The 26,453-nt window shown below is 36.6% G+C and overlaps 2 protein-coding genes across 7 annotated transcripts in view; one reads left to right on the forward strand and one right to left on the reverse strand.

Moving 5' to 3' along the window:
- The window catches only part of LOC149067409 (hsp70/Hsp90 co-chaperone CNS1 homolog), a 161,402-nt gene extending 154,012 nt beyond the window's left edge, over nucleotides 1–7,390 (reverse strand). For all 6 annotated transcript variants that reach the window (XR_016195355.1, XM_089252767.1, XM_089252766.1 and 3 more), the window contains exons 1-2: nucleotides 7,307–7,390; nucleotides 2,334–2,453 (exon numbers count right to left, since the gene is read on the reverse strand). Coding sequence is in view for 5 of the 6 variants with exons in the window: in XM_089252767.1 (XP_089108893.1) it covers nucleotides 2,334–2,450 (117 nt within the window). In the remaining variant the exon portion in view is untranslated. The remainder of the gene's footprint in view (nucleotides 1–2,333; nucleotides 2,454–7,306) is intronic.
- Nucleotides 7,391–7,673: 283 nt separating this feature from the next.
- Nucleotides 7,674–17,443, forward strand: LOC149067411 (uncharacterized). The gene is made up of 3 exons (XM_089252598.1): nucleotides 7,674–9,150; nucleotides 12,583–12,697; nucleotides 13,677–17,443. Exons 1-3 carry the CDS (start codon nucleotides 7,880–7,882, stop codon nucleotides 17,025–17,027), a joined length of 4,737 nt encoding a protein of 1,578 aa, XP_089108724.1. The 5' UTR covers nucleotides 7,674–7,879; the 3' UTR covers nucleotides 17,028–17,443.
- Nucleotides 17,444–26,453: the final 9,010 nt, after the last annotated feature.

Raw genomic sequence — 26,453 nt, forward strand, 5'->3', positions numbered from 1 at the left:
TGGAGGGTGCAATTGGAAATTGAACGGCAGGGAAGAAATGAGATAAACGTATTGTCATGGAACAAGAAAGCCAAAGACTATCCAGATTTTTTAAAAGAACTAAAATTTTGAGCAGATTGTTTCCATTAACTAATTCATAATTAGGACAACTTTTGGTTAAAAAAAAATTTTTCATCATTGCAAAATGAATAAGCCATATTCATACGAATTTTGGGGGGGGGGGGGGCTGAGCCGCGTCTTCAAAAATGTTGGGGGGGCTCGGGCCCATGGGCCGTGTAGAAGTTTACGCCTATGCTAGTTACTGTCACTGGGGCACAGAATCTAACGTGGCGGAGAAGGCATAACAAACTGCATGGGACTTTTCTTTCCCTCCTTACCGCTACATCCTTACTTAGAGCTCTGAGCTTCAAGGTGCTACTCGTCGAGCGATGAAAATATGAACTGAACTTGTCATTTAATTGAATTTCTTGCTATAAGTTTTAACAATTCTATTACAAATCTAAACCATATTTTGTTTCAGAATATTTTTTCAATCAAACAATAATGAAGCTCACAGGACAGTTTTGAGAAATTGAATTAACATTCAGATAATTTAGGGGTCATTCAAATATTACATCAACATCGATGGGGGTTTCCGATTCGCTGACTTTTGATGACAAGGGTGGTTTGGATAATGCTTACGTCATCAACCACCCTTTATGGAAATGAAATATTCTTAATGGCATCTTACTTGGTGTGCAAAAAACGAGAAAACCTTTCGATAGTTTGTGGGCACTTGAAGTAACATTCCCCCTATTGATAAGTGCCCTACAGAGCCACTTTAGTGATCTCTAAATGTTTTGTGGAGCCAAGTGATCTGGAAATGTGTCCAGGCTGCTTAAGTTCTCTGGAACTGTGCCATGCATCACTCAAGTGATCCGTAATTATATGCTACAGATCCCTTAAATAATCTGAAAATGTGCAGCTTAGTTCATTTTTACAAAATTAGGTTTAAGGAGGGCAGGCCACATCAGATAATTCCCAGGGCCATATTTGGTCCACGAGTCAAAGACCTTTATGCGATTTACCATATATGGCTTAGAGGGTGGGTCGCAATGAATTTATTAAAGATAAAATTTTTGAGTTCTCACCCATCAAATAGCATTGAAATGAACAGAAATTGATTATAACAACATATAAAGGTATTTTCTTCTGAAATTTGAATTAAAAAAAAAATTTTTTTGCATTGAAAAAAACAAATTTTTTATCGTCGGGTGGGGCGCACGACACCTCCTATGCACCCTGTGTACGTCTTTGATCCCACCAATATGCATTAGGATTCAGAGGGGAAGAGCTGATGACAAAATTTTGTTGACAAGGGGGGAGGGTCAAAATGGCTAAAAAATTGCTGACATAATACTTAAACAGCCCCTTAGGGCATCAAATTTATACAAAGGTTTCAACACCTGGCTGTTGCAAAGATTATTTTTTTTTTGGAAAGAGAGAAATCCAACTGTCTTTGCTGGGAATCAAACCCATGTCCTTCCACTTTCCGTGGCAACAAATCTCAATCTTTTCTTGGAGCTCGTGTGCACTGAAAGGGACCATACATGGACGGCCAGACCTGACTCAGGCCAAGCTCACAACTGCTGACACTGACACCAGATGGCAACTTATCTGAGGATGGTATCACTCTCCGCTATCATATGAAGGTTTTTAAGAACCGGCTGTTGCAAAGATGGATTGTTTTTGGAAAGAGAGAAAATTCAACTGCCTTTGCTGGGAATCGAACCCATGTCCTTTCACTCTCCGGGTGAATGCCCTAGACTGGAAAGTGAAAGGACGTGGGCTCGATTTCTTGCAAAGGCAGTTGAATTTTCTCGTTCCGAAAAAATTCCTCTTTGCAACAGCCATTAAAAACCTTCGTATGATAGTAGAGAGTGAAGTTGTCCTTTCATCAAACTTATGCCTAGAAATTCTCCTATGGTGGGGGGGCATGCCTTCATTACGAGCCTCCCCTGCTGAAAAATAATTTTGGGTTAGCGCCAATGTTATCGGCTACCCTAGATTCAACTTCTTTTTTTAATTTCCCTAATCATCCTCTTCAATGCTCTTTTTTTCAGTAAATGATGATGGGTCGCTTGTATCAACTTTTTTATTCAATGAATGCTCTACTCTTTTCAAAGTAAGAATTATGCACGTTATCCATGAATCAGAGGGGGTGCGATCAGCAAACACTTTTTACAAAAAAATGAAGTTAATTAATCAATCAATTAAATGTCTTGCAACTTATGTTATACATAAGCAAATCACACTTTCTTTTAGCACTAGTAATGAAGCAAAAATTAGCTTACTTTTTCCCATTTATCTTCAGGCCAGCCATCTCCATATTTCTTTGGTTTGAGTTTGGAAACAAAATCATCCAACTCCTCATCAAGTTTTGCTGCCAGGTCTGAAGGGCCCTCTTCCATCAACTGAAAACATCATAAGGTTCAAGTAATTAAAAAAAAAATAGCATATAATTGCAAATGAACAACATATGGCATTATTCATTTGAAGTGATGGTGCAACCAATAACAGTGTTACGGATATTGTCTCACAAGTCCTTGAAATGATCAGAAACTATTTTCGGGACGTCACAGAGTTATTCACAGGAAACAGCTATTTACCATTATTCACAAATAAGAATTTTGCATTGAGGATCAAGTCCAGCAACACTCTGACTTCCTCTTGATCGCATTGGTTTTATAGACTCACCTTCACAGTCAAACCTTCAAGAGACAGAAGAGTGTGTGTGTGTGTGTTTGCATAGAATTCTATTTCATAGTACCAAGTTGGTGGAGCCACTTTTTAAAGGTAAAAAGAGATTTTCTAAACTAATCTAGAAGCTTCGAGCATATCTCACATTTCTGGTTTATCTGCAGGAGATTATTGGCCAGAGGTGTTACACACAAATTGTGCTACATATAATCTTTGTAACACTGCTCCCTCCTTTAAAATGTTTTATCCTGACAATTCAGTCCTCAAGTCAATGGGCCATACTTTGTCATTCACAATGGTAAGGAGCCAGTCTGGTCTGTTCAGGTGGACCACCTTGCATTATGGTGGTGTCTTTGAGACGACGGTGTCTTTTAAACCCAAACCATAACATTGTTCATTTTCTTCACAACTTCGTAGGGTCCTCCCCATGACGTCTGGAGTTTCGGGTGTGAAATTTCAAACTATGAGTGAAGTGTAATGTTTGAAGATTTTACTGTTGTAGGCCAGTTGCTCTCTGTGGCGAGACTTTTTAATCGGGAGATCGGCTTGCATTCGCACATCGAAGTTGGGAACCATAGAAAACCAACTTCAGCCGACCACCACTGTGGCATGGTGGGGTTCGAATCCAAGACCTCATGATGCGAGTCTGTCACTATGACCACTCGAACACCGCAGCGGCATCAAAAATGAGCACCGGTTGAAGTTTTTGAGAATTTGAGGAACAGATGCAATATGGTATGGCATGACTTTGGCGACTTTTTTTGCCAAGACCATCGTAATGGGGCTCTGGGTTGCCATGTCTTTGAGAATTTTGGATCTTCCAGAATTTTCGATTTTAGATGGCGCTCGCTTTGCAAAACAGGTTTTCTCTTTTGTTCACCACATTTTTAAAAAATTTTATACAACTGTTGTCCCATTTTTAGCGCCTTTTTTGGTTTGTTCTTTCCTTCGCATAACTTGGATTATTATATTCATCTTTCAACTGATTAGGTTGTACTGTTCTCTTATAATTATTTTTTTATCCATTGTGTTTTTCCTTTATCCATTCATTTTCATGCATTCTATGTTCAGCGTGGTGATGAAATATCAGAATTCAATATCAATAATTTCGAAGGATATCTCGATCTTATATTTTCTAATGGTAGGGCAACCTTGGAGAGAGGGTGTGGGCAACATCGTTTTTTTGTCTTACCTGTGCCAGAATAAGCCCCTTTTCTTGAGGTAAACTGGGCTCAGAAATTCTTTGCAGTAAATGTAACTGTGTCATGAGGGTGGTCCAGAAAAAAAAAATTTCCGATAGTTTCATTTGGGAATACACAGTTAGGAGTTGTAAAACCCAGAATTCAGTTAGGTATGGGTGGTGGTTCACTTGCAGCAAGTTGAATCTACATGAGATTTAGCGGCTAACTTATTCCATTGTGCGAGGTGAAAGCTCCAGTATGATAACAGAGTAGTACTTTTTTCCACCTCACACCTTGGCCCACTAGCGGTAATTCATCCATGAAATAATTTTGAATCATATTGAGCTCAAGTCTGAAAAAATAGGCGGAAACAGGGAAGATAGTAGAGATAGATGAATCGAAGTTTGGGAAGGGGAAATACAATAAAGGTCACAGGGTGGAGGGGCAGTGGATTTTTTGTGGCATAGAGAGGGGCTCAGGGAAGATGTTTCTGGTAGCCATTCACGATAGGTCTGCGGATAATCTCGTAGGGGTCATTGAGACATGGATAGCAAAGGGTACAACAATTTATTCAGATTGTTGGAAAGCTTATCATCATCATCTAGGGGCAGGATTGGTAAAAAAACCGGGGTTTTTTGGTTTAAATAGCATTAACATTAAAAACAATAAAATTTCTGAAAAATCATTAAACTTCTAATAATTAAAATAAAATGTTTATTAAAGTAATTAACAATATTTCATATTAATTAATCAATAAATATTTCTTATAGGCCCTATTATAACAAAAACCAACTTTTGCAATTTAATTATTTTTTGCTTAACTCAATGACTTACTTTGTGTTTGAAAATTCTTAATGGTATTATAGGCCTAAACCATATAATATAAATATATTTTATAATATACAAAGATATAATAAATATTCTCCTCTATGAGAATATTCTCCAGTTACTGAAATCTTTCCAGAGAGTATTATCAAGAATATATGTAATAACATGTATTATAATAAATAATCTAGATAAATAACTTGAGAATAATTATTATTTTTGATAAGAATATTCTCTAGTAATTTATAACAGTAGTCATTTTAGAGAATATTCTTTGTTCCAGTCAAGAAGATAGGGATATTGAAGTTTGTAGACCACGATATTGAAGTTGCAAAGCAAGAAAATTAGACCAACAGGACTGAATTGCACAACTTTTAAAGAAATGTGAGTGATACAGAAATTAAGTGTATGTGCATTGAAGAAAACAACAGTTCTGTATCTTAGAATGAAGGTGATTATATAAGAATACCTTCCTTTATAAATCAACTTTGGTTTAATTTCTTTTGTGAACTATTTCTGAAAATTTATTTAATTTTAAAATATTATTTTAAGGTTTTAATCTAAATGTTTCTAAAATCTTTATAACCAAACTTTAAAACCTCTCATGAACTGGAGAACCTCTCGAACTAAAAGTTGTCATTGGTGGTGATTATACCAAAAATTGTTTTGTTGTAAACGTTTCAGGCAATGAAAACTGATTTATATTTCACAATATAAACAAAATTAGTAAAAAAATTTAAATTATTTAAAAAAAAAATGAATATTCTCGAGTTTTTCTCCACTTTTTACATCCAGGAGAATATTCTCACCTCACATCTCTACAAATTAGTATAATCTAGATCGCCAAGGTGATATTAGTCACCAACGCCGGCGTAATGGCGGTGGGTTGCTGTTTCTTCTCTCTCGCTTTCTAGAACCTTCCATTACTCATCCATTATAGACGGCGCTTAAAGCGCAGGTGATTCAAATGGATAACAGCATTTTTTCCCTTTGATCAGTAGCGTCATTTTGTTTTTGCTTTCCAACGTGTTGTTGTCTCAGATTACTCCCGATTACCTGGCGCTAGTTGTTGTTTTTAGCGTGTCTTTTAAAACATTTGAACAGTCATTTAGTCTTTTTCGTTCCGAGCATTAGGATTACATTTTCGTGGACTGGTAAGGTTGCATCCTTTTCATTTATCGGAATCTGGATACCCAGAAAAAGTCAGGGTTTTAATTTTTTATACATAGAATATACTTATTTATACAACATGCAGGACCGTTGTTCATTTAAAATTGAATACCTTATGTTGCTTTGATGTTTAGTCTTAGATAGATATTATTATTATAATTATGCTTGTTGGTTTTAGCAGTTATGTTTGGGAACAGCTTTGGTATAAGGAACATGCCAACTTGGCGACTTTTTTCCACAGATAAGTCGCCAGCGCCGACACGCTTTGTTCTGCAGGGTTGTCATTGTTCTAGAATGTTCTTTCTGTTAAAAACTACAGCCCGGTGGCGGTGGTTGTTGTTTTTCAGGGGGATCCTAGCGCGTTTTTTGAAATTTCCAAATAGGTCTTTTCCCTTACTCCATTCTCTCTCTTTTCTCTTCCAAATGACGTCACTTTATAGCCACGGCATTTTGAATGATTTGAAAAACCCTTGGGAGATTATATATACGGAAGGAAGAGAAAATGATGTAATGTAGTGTGTGGCTTGGATTAATTAATTATTGGATATCTCTCAGGTTGTACCTTTAATAGTTTCCAACATTTATTCTTTTCTGCATACAGGATGCCCCTGCATCCTTTCTATTTATTTTTCTTATTTTTTTTATTTAAAAGAATCTGGATTCCCTGAAAGAGAGTCCAGGTTTTAATTTATAATGCATAGAATATATTTATTTATACAACATGCAGGACCGTTGTTTATTTACGAGTGGATACCTTATGTTGTTTTGATGTTTAGTCTTAGTGATATTTTTATTATTAAAATTATGCTTTTGGTTTTAGCATTTTTATGCTTGTTTGAGCGTCAATAGTGTCCCACTGCCTAATATCATATTTATTTATGGACCCAGAAATCATATTTATAATCCAGATCTTATTTATATTTTCATTTCTCTTGTATTTCGTGATATTTTACATATTGTTTTCTATGCTGTCGATTTTTTTTCGGCGTCAACAGTGTTTAACGGCCTTGGCGACTTTTGTTCGGGTCATCGGACGTTTGGCGCCGAAAAAAAGTCACAAAAAATCACCAATCTCTGGATTTTACAGCACGTGTTTCCCGCAGCCCACGGTCCCATAAAGCATTATAGCGGTCATAGTTCGCGATTTTAAAAGTTTAAAGTTACATTGATAACTCCGACACTCTTTCACACCTTTGGTGTTTACGTTTTCTCTTGCAAAATAATACTATAATCTGGGCTTGAGGATGGGGGGTTCCTTGCGTACCCTAATACTTCACGTCATCATTATTCCTAGTTTTACTCACTATTTACATCAAATGATAACCACTTGAATTAAAAGATTAAATACATATATTGCACACACATATAAGAATTGAAAATATTATTCGCACCAAAGTTATGTTATACACATTAGTAAACTATCTAGCTAGTTGTTTACAATTCATATGGCGGTAAATAAGATCACGTGTGTAATTGCCAGATATCTACATTAGACTTTTCGCCTTAAGTCAGAAAAATTAGTATTCTTTGAGAAAAAAAGTTTTTAACAAAAATTATACATTGAAAATACTTTAAAATATAAAAATTTTTCGAACATTTAACTATTTATTAAAATTAAATTATCGATATACTACCGGCACTGTAATTAGAGAAGTTCACAAATAAAAAACTATACACTTCTGGCTGAGTTTACATTTTTGAAATATCGAATAGATGTGGGGAGGATAAGCAAGCTTGTGTGATGTACGCGCTGCGTGGTTGGTGTTACGCCCCTCTCGCTCTGCGTTTGTGCCTTACCCTTTATTTAATTTTTTACTAGTGTTTCCCTCTTTAAGTACAGTTTTCTTTATTTATTATATTCGTAGGAGTAATTTTATTTAATTTCCTGAAGTGAAGGATCAAGGCTCTTGGTTAGGGCTCTGCCCGTTTCCGGGGTCTAGTTTGACTCCTTCAAATGTGCAGCTATGGCTGTTGAAATAGATACACAGCCAGCGGGCAGTGCAGACAAAGTCTCGTCTACAAGTCATAATTGGAATACTTTATTATCTGATGAAGACATCTTGGACGGTTTTGGTGAGTCCCCTCGCATTTTGCTAACTTTCAAGTTTTCGGGTGCAGAAATTATTCCCAGATCCAGGCCTTTGTGCCTGAAAAAGGATATCTGCTCAAAAATCTCTGTTCCTAAACACATCTCGGAGATTCGATTCACACGCTCAAGTGAGCTGTTAATCTCTACGGAAAATATTCACACTGCGAAAGAGATAAAAAAAATAGATATGATTTTGAACATTCCCGTTAAATCGGTCCTTTTGAAGGATTCGATTACCTCCAAATTTTTGCTAAATATTCCGTGTGATATTGCAGTAGTGGAAATTGCGGAAGAACTGCAATCGGAGGGGTTACAGGTCATCGGTATTCGAAGATTTATAAAAGAAAGAATTCCTTTACAAACTGTTCTGGTAACGATTCTTGGTAGGAACATTCCGCTGGAAATAAAGTTATGGTTCTTGATATTTCGACCACGTAAATTTATTGAGCGTCCTAATCAATGCCTTCGCTGCTGGAGCTACTTTCACCGCTCAAAGTTTTGTAGAGTATCATCTCAGATCTGCAAACGATGCGGCCAAAATCATAACCATGAAACCTGCCAAAACCCTATCTCCTGCATTAACTGTAAGGCTTCCACTCATCTTGCCTCTGATCGTCAGTGCCCTGCTTATGTCTTGGAGTCAAAAGCATATCACTATAAAGCCGAACATCATGTTCCAATAAACATCGCTCGAGAAAGATGTAAAATGAATTCCTCTTCATATGCTGCTCGGACCAGCATTTCCATGTCATCTGACTTCAGTGCTCTCAAGGCTGAGATCAGTTCCCTGGTCCAAGCGGAAGTATCTGCCATCAAAGAAATTGTACTTAAAGATCTGAAAATAAGTCTTCAGGAATCGCTGAATGACTCTATTAGAGCGCTTATTCCCGAAATAGTCAATTCGGTTAACCTAGCTGTACATAAGGTGAATATAATACCGCCACTTAATTCGAATGTAAATATGGACACTTCTGGTCCTTCGACTGCTATCTTCAATCAACCTTTGCCCCCTGAGCATAATGATGATAGTGACTTTTCTCAAGATCCTGAATCGAATAAATTCTATACTTCTCCTGCGGAAAGGGTTAAACAAAGACGATTAGCTAAGAGACTGAAAAATGACTTGGCCTCAAATGTTGGAACCTAGTTTTTCACTTAATTTCATTTTTGTCTCCCCCCCCCTTTTTTTTCCCCTCTCGTTTAAAGTTTGTTCCTCGTTTGATCTTTTTTCCTTTCTCTCTGTTATCGAGTTTGATAATGGTTTTTCTTTACCTCATTTAGAGCTGACAAGAGTTCAGTATTCTTATTTTTGTGATCAAATCGAGCTTCGTTTGATTTTTTTTTCCCCTCCCTTTCCTATTGTGTTTTTCTCGCTTGATATTTCCTTTTTCTCTCCCAAAAATAAGTGTTGTTTTTTTTGTTTTTTTTTTTTCTGTGAATTTGATGCTTTTTCCCTCTCTTCAGTTCAATATATTTTTCTAGTTAATCCTTTCCAAAAAAAAAAAATACTATGAATAATATGAATTTTAGAGTTCTTCAATGGAATGTCCGAGGCATCAAGTCCAAGTCAACCTTTATCAGAAATTTTTGTTTAAACTATGATATGTTATGTTTACAGGAGACTTTTCTGGAACCGAAGGACCATTTTTTTCTTGCTGGTTTTCAGATTTTTAGAAATGATCGACTTCTCCCAGGTGGTGGTTTAGTGACCGCGGTAAATTCATCTCTTTCCTCATCTTTGATATGGAAAATTTCGGACCCCTTTTTTGAAATTATGATTGTTCAAGTTTTTCTAAATAATTTTTCTATGTATGTTGTAAATTTTTATCGTCCTCCAGGTGTTTTCAATATCGCTGCTATTGACAATATTTTCTCATACATCTCTGGGAATTTCATCATAATCGGAGATTCCAACAGTCATCATCCAAACTGGGGAGGACATATTGTATCTCCTGCAGGTACTATGTTATTTAATTGGTATCTTAATCATAACCTTTGTCTAGTTCCTCCATTTTGCCCCACCTTTTATAGCAAGGACTCACAATCTTATATCGACTTATGTTTCTGTAGTCCAGGTCTTTATAGATATATTATCTGGACTCCCTGTGAATCCTTATTCAATAGTGATCATTTGCCAATTAAAATTTCCGTCTCTTTGAATAAACAATTCATATCTCAGGAATTCCGTTACATTAAATGGTCAGCAGTAATGGCAGGTCTCTCTGTCATCCCCGCTACTAACGATTTCGACAGTATCTACAATCATGTTGTTTCCATTGTTAACTCAGCTAGGTACTCTGTGTACCGGAAGAAACAACCTTGGCTTAAGTTGGATAAAGAAGGGCGTATTGCTCTTATCGAAAAAAAACGGGCTTTCCGCTTATTTCGCCGTGTGCCCTCTCAGGCCAACTGGATTAAATATAAAAAATTAGCTTCGGTTTTTCGTCGCCACCTTCGCATTCTACGATTGAAGACTCTGGCTCAAGAACTTCATCCTTTTACTCAGCCCTCAGTTCTCTTTTCTGTCTTGCGTAGACACCGTTATATCGTGGCGAAAACTTGGGATGATTCCCGGCATATTTTCAAGATTGCTAATAATAGTTATGTCGAGCCTCTCGTACAGATCCAACTTTTAAAATTTTACCACTTCTCTTCACCTGGCCGATCTCAAACCGTTACTTTTTATGGTCCTCCTCGTGAGTTCCAGGCTCAGATGGATGCACCGTTCACTCCCACGGAAATTCGTAGAGCCATTTGTTCTGGTCGTTCAACTACCCCTGGTCCAGATGGTGTTCCATTGAAGGTGTACAAACTCCTTCCAAATAAGGGGATTGAATTTCTGAATGCTTTTAATACCCTTTGGTCTTCATCGCTGGTGCCGCCGTCTTTTAAAGAAGGACGTATTATTTTTATTCCAAAGTCAGGAAAACCAACTACTGATCCGAAGAACTTTCGTCCTCTGACCCTTATAAACACTATTAGCAAAATCTTTGAGAGAATCATTCTTTTTAGGATCACCTGGATTGCATTACGATTTGAGCTCTTTCCAAAAAATTTTTATGGTTTTCGACCAAAAACTGGTGCTGAGATTTGCATGAAAGATATGGTGTCCTCTATTTCATATGCCCTCCAAAGGGGCTATACTAGCTACATTATTGCTCTAGATTTGAGAGCTGCTTATGATTCTGTGAGGCATGATTTGCTCATTGCCAAATTAGCCCGCTTGGGCTTTCATGGTAAATTTTTAACTTGGCTCTTTAATTATCTCTCGAACCGTAAACATGTCATTCATTGGAGGGGTTCCATATCTGGTGCCTTTGCTCCCAACTGCGGTCTTTTACAGGGTTCTACCCTCTCCCCAGTACTTTTCACCCTGTTCACATTAGATATAACCTCATATATTAATTCTGACATTAAGTTTTTTATGTATGCTGATGATATTTTCCTTCAGATGAATGCGTTAGATGGGAAGTATGCTGAGTTCAGATTGATGAACACCTTGCCTAACATTCTCAGATGGGCTGAAAATAGTGGATTGTGCATCTCTCTATCCAAATCTCGTTTTTCTATTTTTTCACGGAGACGACCTCCATACTTTCCTTCTTTCAACATTAATGGCGAATCCATTCCGTTTGATCCGTACTTGAAAGTTCTGGGTGTTCATCTGGATTGTACTCTCACCTGGAAAAAACAATTATCATCTCTGCGTTCTAAGGGCACTCTATATTTAAACATTTGTCGCTCCATCTCTCACTCATCAAGAAATATTCCTTGCAAGTTCCTCAAACCTGTGCTAATGAGCATCATTGGAGGTACCATTGGTTACGGAGCTGTGGCCTGGTTTAATGCAGCCAAATCTTCTCTCACCAAGATAAACACAATCTATAACTCCTCGATGAGATCTATCTTAGGCCTCCCTACGTCAACTCGCATAGATAAACTCAGAACCATTCTCGCCCTACCCTCCTTTCAGGATTCCATTCTCTTCAGGATTGGGTTATCTTGTATTTCTGCCACAGCCTCTCCCACGCAGGGTCACTCTAACCATATAGATTCGGGTTTTTGTCGCCTCTCGCCATCTTTGGCTAGGAAAATATCACAGTTCAATAATACCATTGGTTTTTCCCACAGGTCCATGCTGCGTCCAATTTATTCTTTTTGGCCGTGGATACCCTCAAATATCTATTTCATATCGGAGGGTCTTAACTTTCAAAAAACTAAGTCTACCATCCCTTATCAAACAATATTCCAAGAGTACATTGAGTCTCTGCCGCTGAATGCTCATGTAATTGCTACGGATGCGTCTAAATCATCTCAAGTGGTTTGTGGAGCTTTCTGTTTGGTTACAAAAGTTATCAAGTCTTGGTTCATTAATAAAGACTCCTCAGTTTTCACTGCGGAGGCCCTTGCTATTACTTTAGGTCTTAGATCCTTCATTCAATCGTCTAATTCTTCAATATTCATATTTACGGATTCCAAATCAGTCATCATGGCTCTCGACAATTTCTCTATTCATTCATCTACGGTGACTCACCTACTGTATGCTCAACTGGTTCATACTAGTTCTTTGGTTAACAGCATATCACTAATCTGGGTCCCAAGTCATTCGGGCATTGCCATTAATGAAACTATTGACAATCATGTTCGTACTGTAGCTTCTACTACTGTTGATCTTCTACCTTCTAGCCTTTATGTAGAGGACATTCGTTCTCTTTACTATCGCCACTTCAAGGAAAATATTCGCAATGCTCTTTTCTTATCTATTCCTGAGTTTAGCTCCTTCTATAACTGCTGCCAGAACTTCTCCCCTTTGTTTTCGAATAGAAGGTTGGAATGTTTATTTTACAAACTTATTTGCAATAGAGCTCCCTTGAACGAATACCTACATCGTATTAAGAAAATGGCTAACCCTCTCTGTCTACAATGCAAGATTCCTGAAACTTCCTCTCACTTTTTGTTTTCTTGTATTAGGTTCTCCCAGGTTCGGTTCTCAACTTTTAATTCTCTTTCTCCACCAGTTAGGTGTTGGTCCGAGTTCTGTTCAGGCAGACCTGAGAACATTATCTGTTGCTTTGAGAGGTTTGTTACCCTTAGTCAACGATTTTCTTGAGTTTTTATTTCTTGTTTTTTTTCTCTCCCCCTCTTTCTTTCTCTCGTTTGGTTTTTTGTCCTTTTCTACCTTGGTTGTTTGGTTTCATTTTTTGTTACCACACACTCATCCAGGGACTCCATGTCATCATATCATTTTAAAGCGGCTTAGCATCGTCCCCTAAGCCTGAAGACTTCTTCTCCATCTCATATAACATCTCCATCTGCGTTTGTTTCGTCTGGTTTGTGTTTTTTTTTTTTTTTCTTTTTTTCATACCCTTCTGAAGAAGAAGGAAGAATGGAAATTGCTGAAATTTCTATGTGTTCTGTGATTGTTGAAAGCTCTTTCGTTAGTACATTTTTATAACATATTCTATGCTCTTGTGGAAGTTTCTTTCTCTAACAGGGGATGGCCCGAAGGCATAAAGCCCTGTATAATTGAAGAAGAAGAAGAAGAAGAGAATAGATGTGGGTTATTCAAATTTGGGTCATGTTTTCGTTTACATCGTTCTTGATTAAAATTCACGCTTGTTTTGTTTTGGTGGCAAAAGTTTTGCTCGGATGAAATGCAGATGATCGAATAGATGGCTGAGAAAATACTTGACAGAACGTTGTCTGGCGAATTGGCCGTCGATCAACTATTCAAATGGCTGGTGTCATCGGCATCATTACAAGACGATAACAACATTAGCCGAGGTGAATTCGTGACTTATTTTTTGAACTATTTGAGACGATCCACATCGTGGCTATTTCAAAATCTCGTCCAGGAACTGTCGGTTGAGCACCTTCGTCCGACATCATCGATCGAAGATCGTCGTCGTCCGTCGTCTTCGACACCCTTGAGAAATATCGATGTAAACAACGGCGCGCCTTTCTCGCACAACGAGGATCCGAGAAGTCGAAGACCGAAGAAGAAGAATGGAAAATTTCGCGAACCGGTCATTGCTGAAAAGAAGTCGAGCCCAGACATAGATGATCTCAGTGCATTCCCGCCACTGGACGGTTTTCCCAGTAAAGTCAGAAGAATCAACCCCACACCATTGGCGCACAATCACCTCAACTCCGCCAAAACAATTTTGCACAATTCCTTCAAGAAGTCATCAGAAAGTATTGTGCTGAATAGTGTTTTTTCCCCACCATATGAAGCCAAGAGAAATAGTGAGACGAGTGAAAGATATCTGTTGAAAGTGGCCAAAGAGAAATTTACTAATCGCCAACCTTTAACGAGTAGCAATAATTCTCCATCTATTGTGGTAAAATCTAAAAATACAATTAATACAGTGGTTTTTGATACAGCTGTGCATATTCTCCCAAATCTTTCTCTAGTCACCTGTAAAAATAGATTGGACAAGTTTGTTGAAATATACCATAGATTGCTTGTTCATGGTTTGGTTCCTAATATAACGTCAGAGCTTCACTTCATATTTCAGCTTCTTTCATCCCATGTTAAAATATCCAACGTTAGTAACTCTTTATTTAACAATGTACATAATTGTGTGTATTTTGCCGTCAGAATTCTTGAAAAGAATGAAAGTTTCATGGAGCTATTGGATAACAGCACGCTGGAGGCTCTACTCAAAGTACCTTGCCTCTCTGGATTTTCTTGTCCATTGACAAAGCTCCTGAAAAGTGGCATAAAAGAAAAGAATGCTTTGAAGGTTTTCTCGCACTCATCCATCGAAGAAGTTGCTTTTCGAGAAGATATCGATACAAGAAAGAATTTTCCTTCCAATGAGTGCTTTTCCAGTTTCTCAAAGCAGAGAGATATGTTTTACGAGATCTTTGAAGAATGGCAGTTGAACTGCATGAAAGATGTTTGGTGCGAATCATGGTTCAAGAAAAAAGTCTGCAAGCTTTTAGAGTTGAGTGTTGACCCAATAAACTATTTCAGTTTGGCACGGCTGATCAAGTCTCAGATTCTTATAAGTTGTCTCCATGGAGACGAATACTTGAAAAACCACTTGCATGACAGATTTGACATGCTTCAGGATAGAATCTCCGTTCAACGGGGGAACCCGTGTCCACCACCAACATTCCCAGGAGCGCAAGGCTTCTTTGAAGCATTTCTAAAAGCTGCAGATTCTGACTCTTTGAACCGCCACCTCCAAGATGTGTTTGCTTTTGATATAGTTGAACAAAATGATGCAAAGTCACATTTCCATACGCAAAATATGTATGATTCTCGAATTCAGACCAAATTTGCAGCGCATCTGCGACATGTGCGACTACTTGCAAAGTTTTTTGGCTTCGTGACATTTCTGCCTTACAAGAGTTCCAGGACATATCAGGAAAGTCTATTGTATTCTCAAAAAGACTACAGAGAGGTCAGGCAACCACCAATTGATTTATTGGCAATCCTGAATGATGCTATACGGAACCACCAACTTGTATTAACCGTGCCGTGGATTGTTGAGTATTTGAGCATGATGGATCAAGTTGCTTCACTTATTGAACACAATGTCCTTTTGTGTCATCTTCTCGCCACCATATACCAAGGTATGCATGGATACTGTTTAACAAATTTAAATTATCAGTTTCTAAGAGTTATAACTGGTTGGTTGATAGAGAAACCACAGTTTCCTTTGGAACAGCTGTATTGCTATGACAAGTTTATAATTCAAAACTCAGAACTTTGTCACACCCAGATGAAGTGTCTTGATTGCTATGATATAGTTGACAAAAGTTTGGTATATTCCTGTTGCTCGTATTTGTCAGAGTTAAGAGTCGTGCTAGAAAATAACGACACAAACATCAAGCGGAGCATCCCGGATATTCGGAAAATCACTCCATTGCCAACAAATGCCCTTAATAATGTGTTGAATTCGAAAGAGCAATTGAAGAAGAACCTGATAGAGAACTTCTATTTTCTTCAGCCTGTGGTTGTCAAAAAAATTGTTGAGTTCTCCTCGGAGCGCATATGCAGCAGATTTGTCCACAGAATAAACCAGAAATTAGAGAAATTGAAAGCAGAGTGCATTGGAAATATCTGTAAAAAATTAGATTTTCAGGTAGTTGAAGAAGAAAATACTGAAGTTATGTCTTTAATATTTGACGCATGCTCCAAGTTGTGTTGTGAAGTGAGACGTTATGCTCAGCATTACATTGACATAAAAAGTTATCCTGCTATCAAAAAGCTCTTGTTGTTCTTGATGGCCGACGAATTCAGCCACCCAGTCATTGATATTAGTTGCAAACTCGCCGCGAAATCTGTTAACGAGTTCTTAGTCAATTGGATGAATATTAATTTTGTTCCAGAAAGGATGAAAAATGATATCAGAAACAAAGTGAACAAATCCATGAAGAAGAAGGCACCCGTGGCATTAACAAAAGTAGTCCCACCCGATAGTGACTTTGAAGTGTCCTTCACTCAGATTTTGACTCGACTCAAAAAGCTTCTCACTCTGCTAAAATGTGGTACCAAGACTTTTCCTGTGCAAGGATTATTGGATTTGTGCCAAGAACTTTGTTATGCGATAAACAGGGGACATTTAAGAGACAGTGTAGCAATGATTGTGATGATAACTAAAGAATTGTTGATGGCCCTTATCGTTCATGTTCCCAAGACTTGTGAGGTTAATGTGATGATGCAGTTTGTTAGTTTGTGGGATCATTTCAAACCCAATTGTATAAAGTTAAATCAATTCATATCTCCATTTGGTTTGTTCTACTTAGAGCATTGTTGTTTAGGATCTGATAGTTGGACAAAGCTAGGATTACTGGTGGACTTGCTTTTGGAAAGTAACTTGATCTCTCTCGAAGAGGTGAGAGGCTGCCTCTGTGATTTGGATAGGGACAGGTGGTCCGATTCCATCTTGTGCTCATTCCAGGACTGTATGATGCCTGTAATAGAAAAACATGTTCAAAAGAATGCCGCTGACCAACGTTTTTGTGATCTTTTTTATCTGCTTCAGTTGAAAGCTGTCACTTCCAATTGAACTGCATATATACTTGCTCCATGGTCATAACAGGAATTAATTGCACAAAACTTACAAATAATGTAAACACTTAAAAAGCAATCCTGTAGGGAGGGGGATTGAATGGGCCTAATAATAGGAATTGTTTTGTTTTTGCAAAGCAATGTTCTTGGTAATACCAATCATTTTCATTAGCAATCACTTTCTTGAATTTCATTAGCAAAAATGAGCATTTTCTGTTTGGCAGAGGATATGTACATGGAGCAGAATGTTTATGTGGTGTATGTCGGAAGACTTGCAGTGACTTCATCTTCGTTGCTAAATCTTTTGGAGTCACAAGAAACCAGATGTTTTGTACAATAGATTTGATTGGCTTGCCATACCTTTTGAAAATAAACAAAACAATTATTGATGGAAATTGTTTTTTCAAGTTCGAAGACCGTCGCCTATTTGAGTTAGTTTTCAACGTTTCCCCAACACTAGGGGTCGGGAATTATTGCATATATATTATAATTAGTGCAGGGTTGGTAAAAAAACTGTTTTTTTTTAATGTAACATTTACATCAAAAGCAATAAAATGCCTGAAAAATCATTCAAATTTCTAACAATTAATTAACATAAAATGTTTATTAATGTAATAACCACAATTGACACACTGATTAATCTATTAATATTTCTTACATTTTAATAAAAACCACCTTTTGCAATTTAGTTATTTTGTAGCTTAATTCAAGGAAATATTTTGCATATTATTATTTTTAATTCCAAAATTGTTTCTTTCATCAAATCTAGAATTAATCATTTTTCAGTATTTTCAAATGACAACCATTTTCTGAAAATCATCGGCGGGCCACAATGAAAAGCTTCGAGGGCCAAATCTGGCCATGCATTGAGAAGACCCCTGGCTCACAGCCTTCCATACTATGTACAGCTAAGACCTCCTGTAAGCCTGGGGATCTTCAACGCATGGCCAGATTTGGCCTTTGAAGCTTTTCGTCATGGCCTGCCGATGTTTCCTCATGTTTATTTCTTATTATTTTATTTATTTTATTATTATATATTTTTGTATCCTTTTATCAGTACTAAATTCAGTCAACTTAAATTTTACTTCTAAGTGACGGAAAAGATGTCGTAAAGCTTTTTGTAGAGAAAAAAAAAACATTTTTTATTTCAGAAAGTGTCTTCTTGCACAATAGTAATTTATAAGATTTGGTTCAAAAATTCCAAAATTCTTTGTTAAAAAATTTTTGTTCAAAATAATCTGATGGAAAAATACAGGACTTGACAAATCCCAGGCACTAGGTTACCATGGCGACTAAAAAATTGTCTTTGACGCCTAATATTTTTATGTATGATAACTATATTGAAGTCTGAGGACAGTACAGAATTATCTGAAATTACGTCGACTTGTCTGCCAGCATGGAAGGGGTCCTGAACAAGTTAAAATACACATTTTTGGACAGATTTTGTGGGGGAAAAAATCTTGGTGCCTATAATATTTTGTTGACACATAAATTTTTTTTGGATTTGTCAAGTCCTGCTCATACATATGTATACACTCATGTATATGAGCACATATGTATAACATTAATAGTCTACGTATACTGTGTAGGCTCAGGGACGTGTGCAGAACCAAACTTTGTGGGAGAGACCAGGGTATCTCTCCCAGAGAAATTTTGAATCGCTAACCTTTATAAAAAGAATTTCAAACAAACTGAAATAGGAAATGCTATATGTAACTTAAAAAGATACTCTAAATTTTTGATCATCTTGAGGCAGATATCCATAGACTTACCATATTTTAATGGCGAAAATCTTTTTCCGCAAAAGCAGGTTAAATTACCCGTCATCGCTGAAATCAAATACAGATCGAGGATAAAAAAAACGGGACTTTCTAGTTTAAAAAAAAACATATGGTTGTAACGAATGGTTTAGTAGTCGTTGCATCCCGGATTCAATTTTTATCTTTCCCAAAATAATTTTGTCAGACAAATGACAATAATGATATGAAAGCTATATTATTTACTTAAGACTTTTATTACATCGTTAATTCAGATTTTGCTACAAAACATTTTATAAGTCTGCACAACATGCATAGATAAATTTTCTTCAGAGTTTTAACATTAATATATCAGATTCGAAAAGTTCTCACCCAATCGGTCCGTCGAACACACCCTTCAGATATCACTGTCATAAAAACGAACAGTTCACTTCTTGATTGATCCGTCTGATCCCTAGGTGAAAGAAAGCTCCATAGGAACAGTATCACGCATCCGAAGAGTCGATGAAAACCCATCATAGACGAGAGCCAACATCTTAGAGACTTCAACACAGACAGCGATTTATGTCTAGAAGATGAAGAGCTCGATCAACGGATCGAACGGTGCAGAGGCACAGTGCTAGATCATCAACTCATGACTTCAGGAACGAGGCAGGACGAAAACATTACGGGTGAAATGTAACGATCAAGGATCAACATGTCTGTTCACTGCACACTTCCGGCATATTAGAGACTGGTGGCTTACACTGAGGGCGAGATGCGACACGTATATATGTTCATTTCCGTTTCAAAAAACCCAATTTCCAAGAGATTGGCCTATTGAAATGCACGATATTCAACTCTCAATTGACCGAGTAGCATTTTTAAAATTGGCAAGCATTCAGCAAGTATTTCCGAAATTAAAAATAAGCATTTAATAAATTTTGTATCACAGAAATTTGCGGGGCCATATGTTCATAAACAAAATGCCATTCATATAATTGATGGTTCTTTTTTTCCGATACGACACATACGTTCATGTGGTGCTTATTCTAAGAAATACCGTACTGTGTTAAACTACATGCACAGCAATAAAAAACATACCCATTGAAATATAGAAACAAAAGACCACAATAAAATATATATTAGTTATTTCTCTTTTCGTTTTTAATTCTAATAAAGAAAATTAATTGCCACTCAGTAAATCCCATATTAATTTATATTTAGAATCAATTTAATATAATAAATTTGATTATTCAGACCTATAGAGTTGAAATTATGGAAAATTGTCTGGAAACTGATAAACATGCCAAGTTTTAGAAACCATGAAGTTTCGTGATGCATTTTTGGTCACTGATTGGTCATTGGCTCATTTTTGAATATCATGTAAAATTTTTTCACAAAAATTGATTTCGGTATAAACAAGAGAAAATCTGTGTAATATGTATTATTCTAACCTTTTAAGTACTAAATTAACTTTTCAAAGAATTTTTTACAGAATCTTTGTATTGTTATATTTTTTATTATGTTGCTTTCAATAGCATAGGGAAAAGAACAAAAGCACTAATATTCAATAAATAAGTATTTCCTTGTTTCTAAGTGTTCACCGAGATATTTGAATTAGAAAATTGCTTGGAAAAGCGGCAAAAACTAACAGGCAACGCTTGCATTCATAGATTTGCTTATTGTAATGTATTGCGTATTGTAGTGCATCGTGTGCTGTATTGCTTCATCTAATGTAGTGGGTATTGCTATTGTGCTGTATTACTTATTGTGGTGCACTGCAAATACAAAGCAATTTTAGTGCATCGCATGCTGTATTGCTTATTATAATGCAGTCCGATGCAGTCTGTATTGCGTATTGTGTTAAATTGCTTATTGCGATGCTTCGCTGATTGCAGTGCATTGCTGGTTGTTGATTTTTACTGTTATGCATTACATGCTATAGTGCATAATGTGCTGTTATGCACTACTGTAATACACTTATTGTAATACAGTTCTTATTACATATTGTGCTATACTGTGGTGCAATGCGTATTATTGTGCTTTGCTTGATGTGATACATTGTCATAGCTGCCAAGTCTCCCGAATTTTAGCTTCATCGCTCGACCTCCCGAAAAGTTCTTAAATCTCCCGAATTATTATGAAAATCACAAAAATCCCTAATTGTCCCTAAAAATTCCCTACTTCATTAAAAAAATCCCCGCTTATGAAAACAATCCCTAAGGAATTTCTTGTGGGGTATGAAGCCTCTTTTTTTTCCCTTTCGAAATGACGTCACACATCATAAATGGGGAAATTCCCTTTTTAAGGAAGTTTTACAAACCCTCTGATGGTAACAAGAAAGTTGTTTGTCTTATCGTGCAGGGAAATGGCTTAGCAACCAATAGTTCTGGATAATAATCGAAGTTATAGTGACGCGCATACGGTCAAAATTTCTTTTGTTTAAGTTACGTACGTGCGATATAACAAAGCATGAATAATGATAAGCAAAAACATATTTAATCAATTTTAAAGATACTTATTCCGATGAATTTCCTTTCATCAAATGTTCCAGAAGAGGGCCGACTTTTCCTTTTTGTACAAGTTGTGTTACGGACATAAACATCGGTCATGGAAAGACTGCCATCATCACTCGTGAAATGAAAAAAAAACATCAAGCAAGTGTCACAAAAAGTCAGTGTTCTTCAAAAATTGACGGGTTTTCCTTCATCTTCCGATGATTTTGGGGTCATTCGCGCAGAATGTTTGTTCACAGCGTTTCTGATTGAACACAATATTTATTTTTACATCATTGAAGTTTTGGCCTCTAATTTCACTTGTTTTTTTACGTAGGAATTTTATTCCCAAGGGTTTAACTTCCATGTGTGTAAAATCCTTATTTTAATTTGACTTCAGTAGGGATTTTATTCCCTATGCTTTAACTTTTATGTTTGGAAAATCCCTATTTTATTTGGAAAAATCCCTATTGTATTTATTAGGGAGTGGTTTTAGCATAAAATATGGGTTTGCGCGAAAATCTCCCGAATTTTCATTTTCAAAAGTTGGCAGCTATGCATTGTGTTTGCGTATTGTGGTGGATTGCATGTTATACTGCATTGCTTATTGTGGTTCACTGAAAATGGTGGTACATTACTGATTGTAATGCATTGCGTATTGCAGTGCATCGCGTGCTGTATTGCTTATTTTAATGAGTGCTTATTGCATATTGAGGTGTATTGCTTATTGCGGCGTCCTGCAAATAGTGGTGTATTTGGTGAACTGCACATGGTGGTGGGTTGAGTATTGTGCTTTATTGCCGATGGTGGTGCTTTGTGGGTTGTCTTAGACCGTATATAGTGAATCACTACTTAATTTGCTGTATTGCTGATATGGTGGTACATTGCATATAGTGGTGCATTACTTATTGTGCTGTATTGCCTATCGTGGCATATCACGTATGTATTGTGGTGCATCAAGTATTCTGTTGTATTTATGATGGCAGTGTATTGCCTATTGAAATCAGTGGGAAACTGGCAATTGAATGACTATTTCGCAGGCATTCGCAGTGCCTGAGGAATATTTTGCTTTATAATTAAAGATGTGACAAGTAGTTAGCTCCATTGGAGGAGTTGGGAGAGGGGGTTGGACGCCGTAGGCGTCAGTATGAAATAATTTTAGTTTAAACATCAAACTCATAATTGCTCTTAGTTTATTGACAATTAAAGTAGCGTGATCTTTCCATTTCAAGTTGGACGAGATAACTAATCCAAGATATTTATAATTTATTACTCTTTCTATATATAAGCACAATTACAAATAGTATCAGGATGGAAATCATCACATTCATGAAATTTAATTTCAGTTGTCTGTGTATTTAGATTCATTAAATTAAAATGCATTCATTTGGTTTTACTTGCGTTAAGCTGTTGTCGAAGGCTCTCAATTCTTTTATTTATGGTGTAAATGTCATTTTGTAAAATTTTTTATCACATCTTCAGTTGTGTCAGCAGTACAAATTAAGACAGTATCATCTGCGAATGACATCAAATGACCACAAATATTAACATTATGTATTTCATTTATATAAATTAAGAAAAGTATTGGTCCCAAAACTGATCCCTGGGTACACCTGTAGTTGTTATTTTAAAATCACTTACACTGTTATTAATTCTTACTGACTGTTTCCTATTTGTAATAAAAGATCTAAACCAGTCAAGGAGAAGGCCTCATATATATATGTTCCAATATATTTTTAAGTTTTTCTAATAAAATATCCCAATTGACTGAATCAAATGCCTTCCTAATATCAATAAGCACAGCTGCTAACTTTTTATGATTATTTATATGATTTGTTATGTAATCCATAAATATTTAGTCGTAGCCATTTCAGTGTTCATTTTTTTGTCTAAAACCAAATTGTCAATGCGAGTAATAATTAATAGCTTTTAAGTAAGAATTAAGTTGTTGTTTAACCCATTTTTCTATTAATTCTTTGATGGGCAGAGCCGTATATATCCACTCAAAAATGTTGTAGTGAATCTGGGCAGCGCCGTATATATATCCGGCCGACCTGATCAGTTGCCTTCCCCTACTTTCTTTGTGTAAATCTGTCGCCCCTGCAGTTGACAAGCTCCTCCTCCAGTATTCAGAAGAGATCATGCCATTGTAGGACGCTCTATACAGCTACACAATACAGAAAGCACACGGTAACAATGCTATTATCCCTTGCATTGTAACTGCTATCTTGAGGAGCAAACGTGCAAAGTGTTGTAGGGAAAGAGAATTCTTGAAGATGTTTCTGTTGCCTGAAGTATTTTTTTTCTAGTCCAGAAATAGAGTATCACTTTTTTTCCCTTTCACTCAGTTATTTCTTCTATATTTGATTTTTGAAACTTTCGGGTGATGATTAGTTTAGAAATGGATATGATACAGAATTTATGTTTCAAAATAACTATGAACCTTAAACTAACACCCCTTGAGTTGAATTTTTTTTCGTAGTAAAGAAAGGACCCACTCCTTCACCCTCTCATCATAAACTGACTTATTTGCCGCTAAACTATACTATATAAAATTATCCGTGGTCAACTTTGATATTGTAACTAAGCCATCCATCCTATATCTCTAACAGAATATAAACCGTCCCCAAAAATTAAATCCTATTTCTGCATCTTCTGACTGTTTTAAATATAGTTTGTTTCTCCTCACATCTATAGTCGAATGGAAAAACTCTCTCCCCTCAACTATCATTGATCACAGTCTGTCACAATCGAACACATTCTTTTGTATCGGTCTCGACAAACAATATTGTATGAGTAAATGTAAGGAATTTCACCATTTCTATATTTTTTCAACTACAATCTCGTTATTATCTATGCATATCATTTCCTCAATAACCTCACAGTCTATAAATCGAGTTTATTATACTGCTGATGTATTCCCAAAACATAGAAATTTTAGTATCAATTACACATCTTTCACGTTCTTTGCGAACATCGAACTTGAATATTACCATAGTTATTTTAAACTTCTGGAACTTTAGGTCCTACATTGCAGCCAGTTCTGTGAAGTTTTTGAAGTGACACTACCGAGCCTGCACAATCTTCCAATCCTAATTTATCACAATATTGAGTTAATGCAAAAGGGAAGGTCTAACCACCCCCATGAGCCAAAGCCGCTTGTAAGTTAATGCAGCTTTGCCATGAGCCAATATAATAGTGTTATTTTGCAGGAAAAAACTTAACCCCTTCCCCCCAAGGAAATATTAAATTTTTAAACGCCCTCTCTCCCTCAAAGAAAATCCTGCCTATGCCTATGATCACATTCACCTCTTTGATGTAGTCTTGTCTGTTCTTTCTGTGATTGATAAATGTCAATGTTGTGTTCAGAAAAGTGTTCTTGTAGCGAAACTGCGTGGATCACAGAATGCCCACTTACATGGGTTGCATATACGATGCAGTTCATTGGAAAATTCTGTCGCTCTCAAAATAATAACATTTTGAAAGTACGATGAAACTTTTATGAAACGGCCATTCGGTATTCTGAAAAAAAAGAGACCGTTTGTGAAGTTGATCACCGAATAGAAGTTGGGCGATGGTAGAAAGAAGAATAAGATGGAAAGCATGTGGTGTGTCAAAATTTTGGATTTCATTGTCACAAAAGAAAAAATCTCATGCTCAATATATTTTACAATGCCCAAGAAACAGACAGGTGGATCTACTTTGGGCAGAGCATTGAATACCAGATTATCCGATCAATTCTTGAATCTGTATTATCAGAGATCTGTTCTTTCCTCGTAGTGAGTGCTACGCTCAATAAAAAGTAAAAGACTTGTGTTCGTTCTTTCCTCGCATTATTTTATTCACTGTTTTTATACTGTATGTCTGCGTGCTAAAAAGTGAAGAAAGCTCCCACAAAGCAAAAACTTTCACGTCCTGTTTCTATTCAGTAAAGATCATTGGTGATCTGTGGTATTTATCCTGTGCCATGGGCGAAAATTTTTTAACTGTCTTATCAGCTAGGATAAATTGTATAGCATTAGTCTGTCATCTTAATTACAATTTTTTTTGGCCTGATAATGTCACACCTGAATAGGAAATTCGAATGAGCTGGGAAGGTATTTATACTGACGTGTGAAGATTATAAGGTTATACAAAGGAAACTATAAGGTGTTAATGCATTCAAATAAAAGAAAGACTTGTTTTTTTCTTCAACTCTTACAGCCTAAGTTTGAAAGAAAAAACAGCTTGATAAATATGACTGGACTACGGATCAGTCTGGATTAGAGAGTTAACTCAATTTTTTTGGAAGGGCTCTGTGAACACTCCCTCTTTTCAATCCCACCAGTGTCTCTTTTTACCCCCTCCCCAAAGGTAGATTTTGCGGACGCCCGTGGAAGAAAGCAAGCAGTTCATTCAAAATAAATTGGTTGTATTGACCAGAGCTGATAACAACTGAACGAGGTAGAACAAAATTCTAGGAAGAGGAAGAATTTCAAGAAAAAGACAAGATAATTTCTCATTTGGTGTCGGTCAAGTTATCTGTATCCGCCCATTAGTATAAGCCTCTTATCATCGTGGCTTGTTATAGCCAACACCAGAGGTAAACACAAATAAGCATTTGGTTGTTTCAAACAATGCTTGTCTCGTGATCTCACACATTCCTACTTTCCCACCTATTTCCTTTCTCCTCGCTCTTCTTTTCTACTTTTTGAGCCACGTGTGTTTCACAATGGTTTTTGATGATTCAATATAACATTCATACTTATTTGACAGGTGAGTAAAAGGAAACCCCCATAAGTACAATTATACTGGCTCTATTGAGTGAAGATGAATTCGATGAGAGAAGTTAATATCAAGTTCGGAGAACGGTTGCTCGTTTTCATCAGTTTCATCCGAATCTTAGGATGAACTCCAGAGTGTAAGAGACTATAGTCCGTTTCAGGTTAACTTTGCAGTGAAGAGGAAGCTACGAGGGAACCGCATCACTCGTTGCTATGACAACGAAAGCCTCTTAACCTATGTATCGATGCGCGGCCTCGGCAAGGTATGGCTGATTCTTGCCAATCTCGCAGAAAAAAATATTTTTTACGGATAACGTAATGTGCTTGTAGAAAAAATTGCAGACAGTTATAGTTTGTTTCAGGTTAACTTTGCAGTGAAGAGAAAGGTAAAGAGTGTATTCCTTCGCCGCAAAATATAGTTCCCATA

This window comes from Pholcus phalangioides, unplaced genomic scaffold (assembly GCF_987345545.1).
Source record: "Pholcus phalangioides strain wild (caught in Gottingen) unplaced genomic scaffold, Ppha-v1.0 ptg000030l_1, whole genome shotgun sequence".
In the NCBI taxonomy this organism is placed as follows: domain Eukaryota; kingdom Metazoa; phylum Arthropoda; class Arachnida; order Araneae; family Pholcidae; genus Pholcus; species Pholcus phalangioides.

What these genes read in the sequence shown, in the direction of transcription:
- LOC149067411 (XM_089252598.1), top strand. Translation starts at nt 7,880, where the DNA reads ATGGCTGTTGAAATAGATACACAGCCAGCGGGCAGTGCAGACAAAGTC. An exon ending in GCCTCAAATGTTGGAACCTA is followed by an intron (nt 9,151 to 12,582) that starts GTTTTTCACTTA and finishes TTTGGTTAACAG; the next exon opens with CATATCACTAATCTGGGTCC. An exon ending in TTCTACCTTCTAGCCTTTAT is followed by an intron (nt 12,698 to 13,676) that starts GTAGAGGACATT and finishes ATGATCGAATAG; the next exon opens with ATGGCTGAGAAAATACTTGA.